This window comes from Eimeria mitis, genomic scaffold (genome assembly GCF_000499745.2).
Source record: "Eimeria mitis Houghton genomic scaffold, Emh_scaff2161, whole genome shotgun sequence".
NCBI classification, from domain to species: Eukaryota; Apicomplexa; class Conoidasida; order Eucoccidiorida; family Eimeriidae; genus Eimeria; species Eimeria mitis.
The window spans coordinates 1,167-1,674 of NW_013570487.1; the positions used below are offsets into that span (position 1 = coordinate 1,167).

At 37.6% G+C, this 508-nt stretch overlaps 1 protein-coding gene across 1 annotated transcript in view; it reads left to right on the plus strand.

Moving 5' to 3' along the window:
* Positions 1-12: 12 nt before the first annotated feature.
* EMH_0049560 (uncharacterized protein) overlaps positions 13-508 on the plus strand; it is a gene marked incomplete at both ends in the record, with an annotated part of 4,714 nt that continues 4,218 nt past the window's right edge. Inside the window, one exon of the mRNA XM_013496546.1 lies at positions 13-27. Coding sequence (XP_013352000.1) covers positions 13-27 — 15 coding nt within the window. The remainder of the gene's footprint in view (positions 28-508) is intronic.

A 508-nucleotide genomic window follows, 5' to 3' on the forward strand; every position in this document is an offset into this window, starting at 1 on the left:
GTTTAGTCCTAAATGGAGAATAACGCGGTGTATATACTGCACATACAACGCTTATAAAAAGGAAGACCTTCATATAGAGTTTATATACACCCGGGGGGCCCCCCAACAAATAAAAATAAAACTAGTGCATGCATGCAGCAGCAGCAACAAAGAAACAAATATAAATCTATCTTCTCCTGTTTGGGGTTATGTTTCTTTATGCAGTTTTCTGCGGCTGCAGCAGCCCCCTTTAGTACCCTGTTTACGAGTGATGAGGGGCCCCCTGGGGGCCCCCATGGGGGCCCCCATTGGGGGGCCCCATGGGGCCCCATATATATATACACAGGGTACAGATATATATCGCTCTTATTTATTTGACTTAATAGAGAAATATGCGGGAGAAGAAAAAAAAATAAAAGTTTTATATTGTGAAGGAAAAGAAATAAATATAATATATAAACTTATGTTTAATGTTTTATTTTTTTCTCCATGTTTATATGAATCTATAGAAGTTTTTTTATCTTTTTAT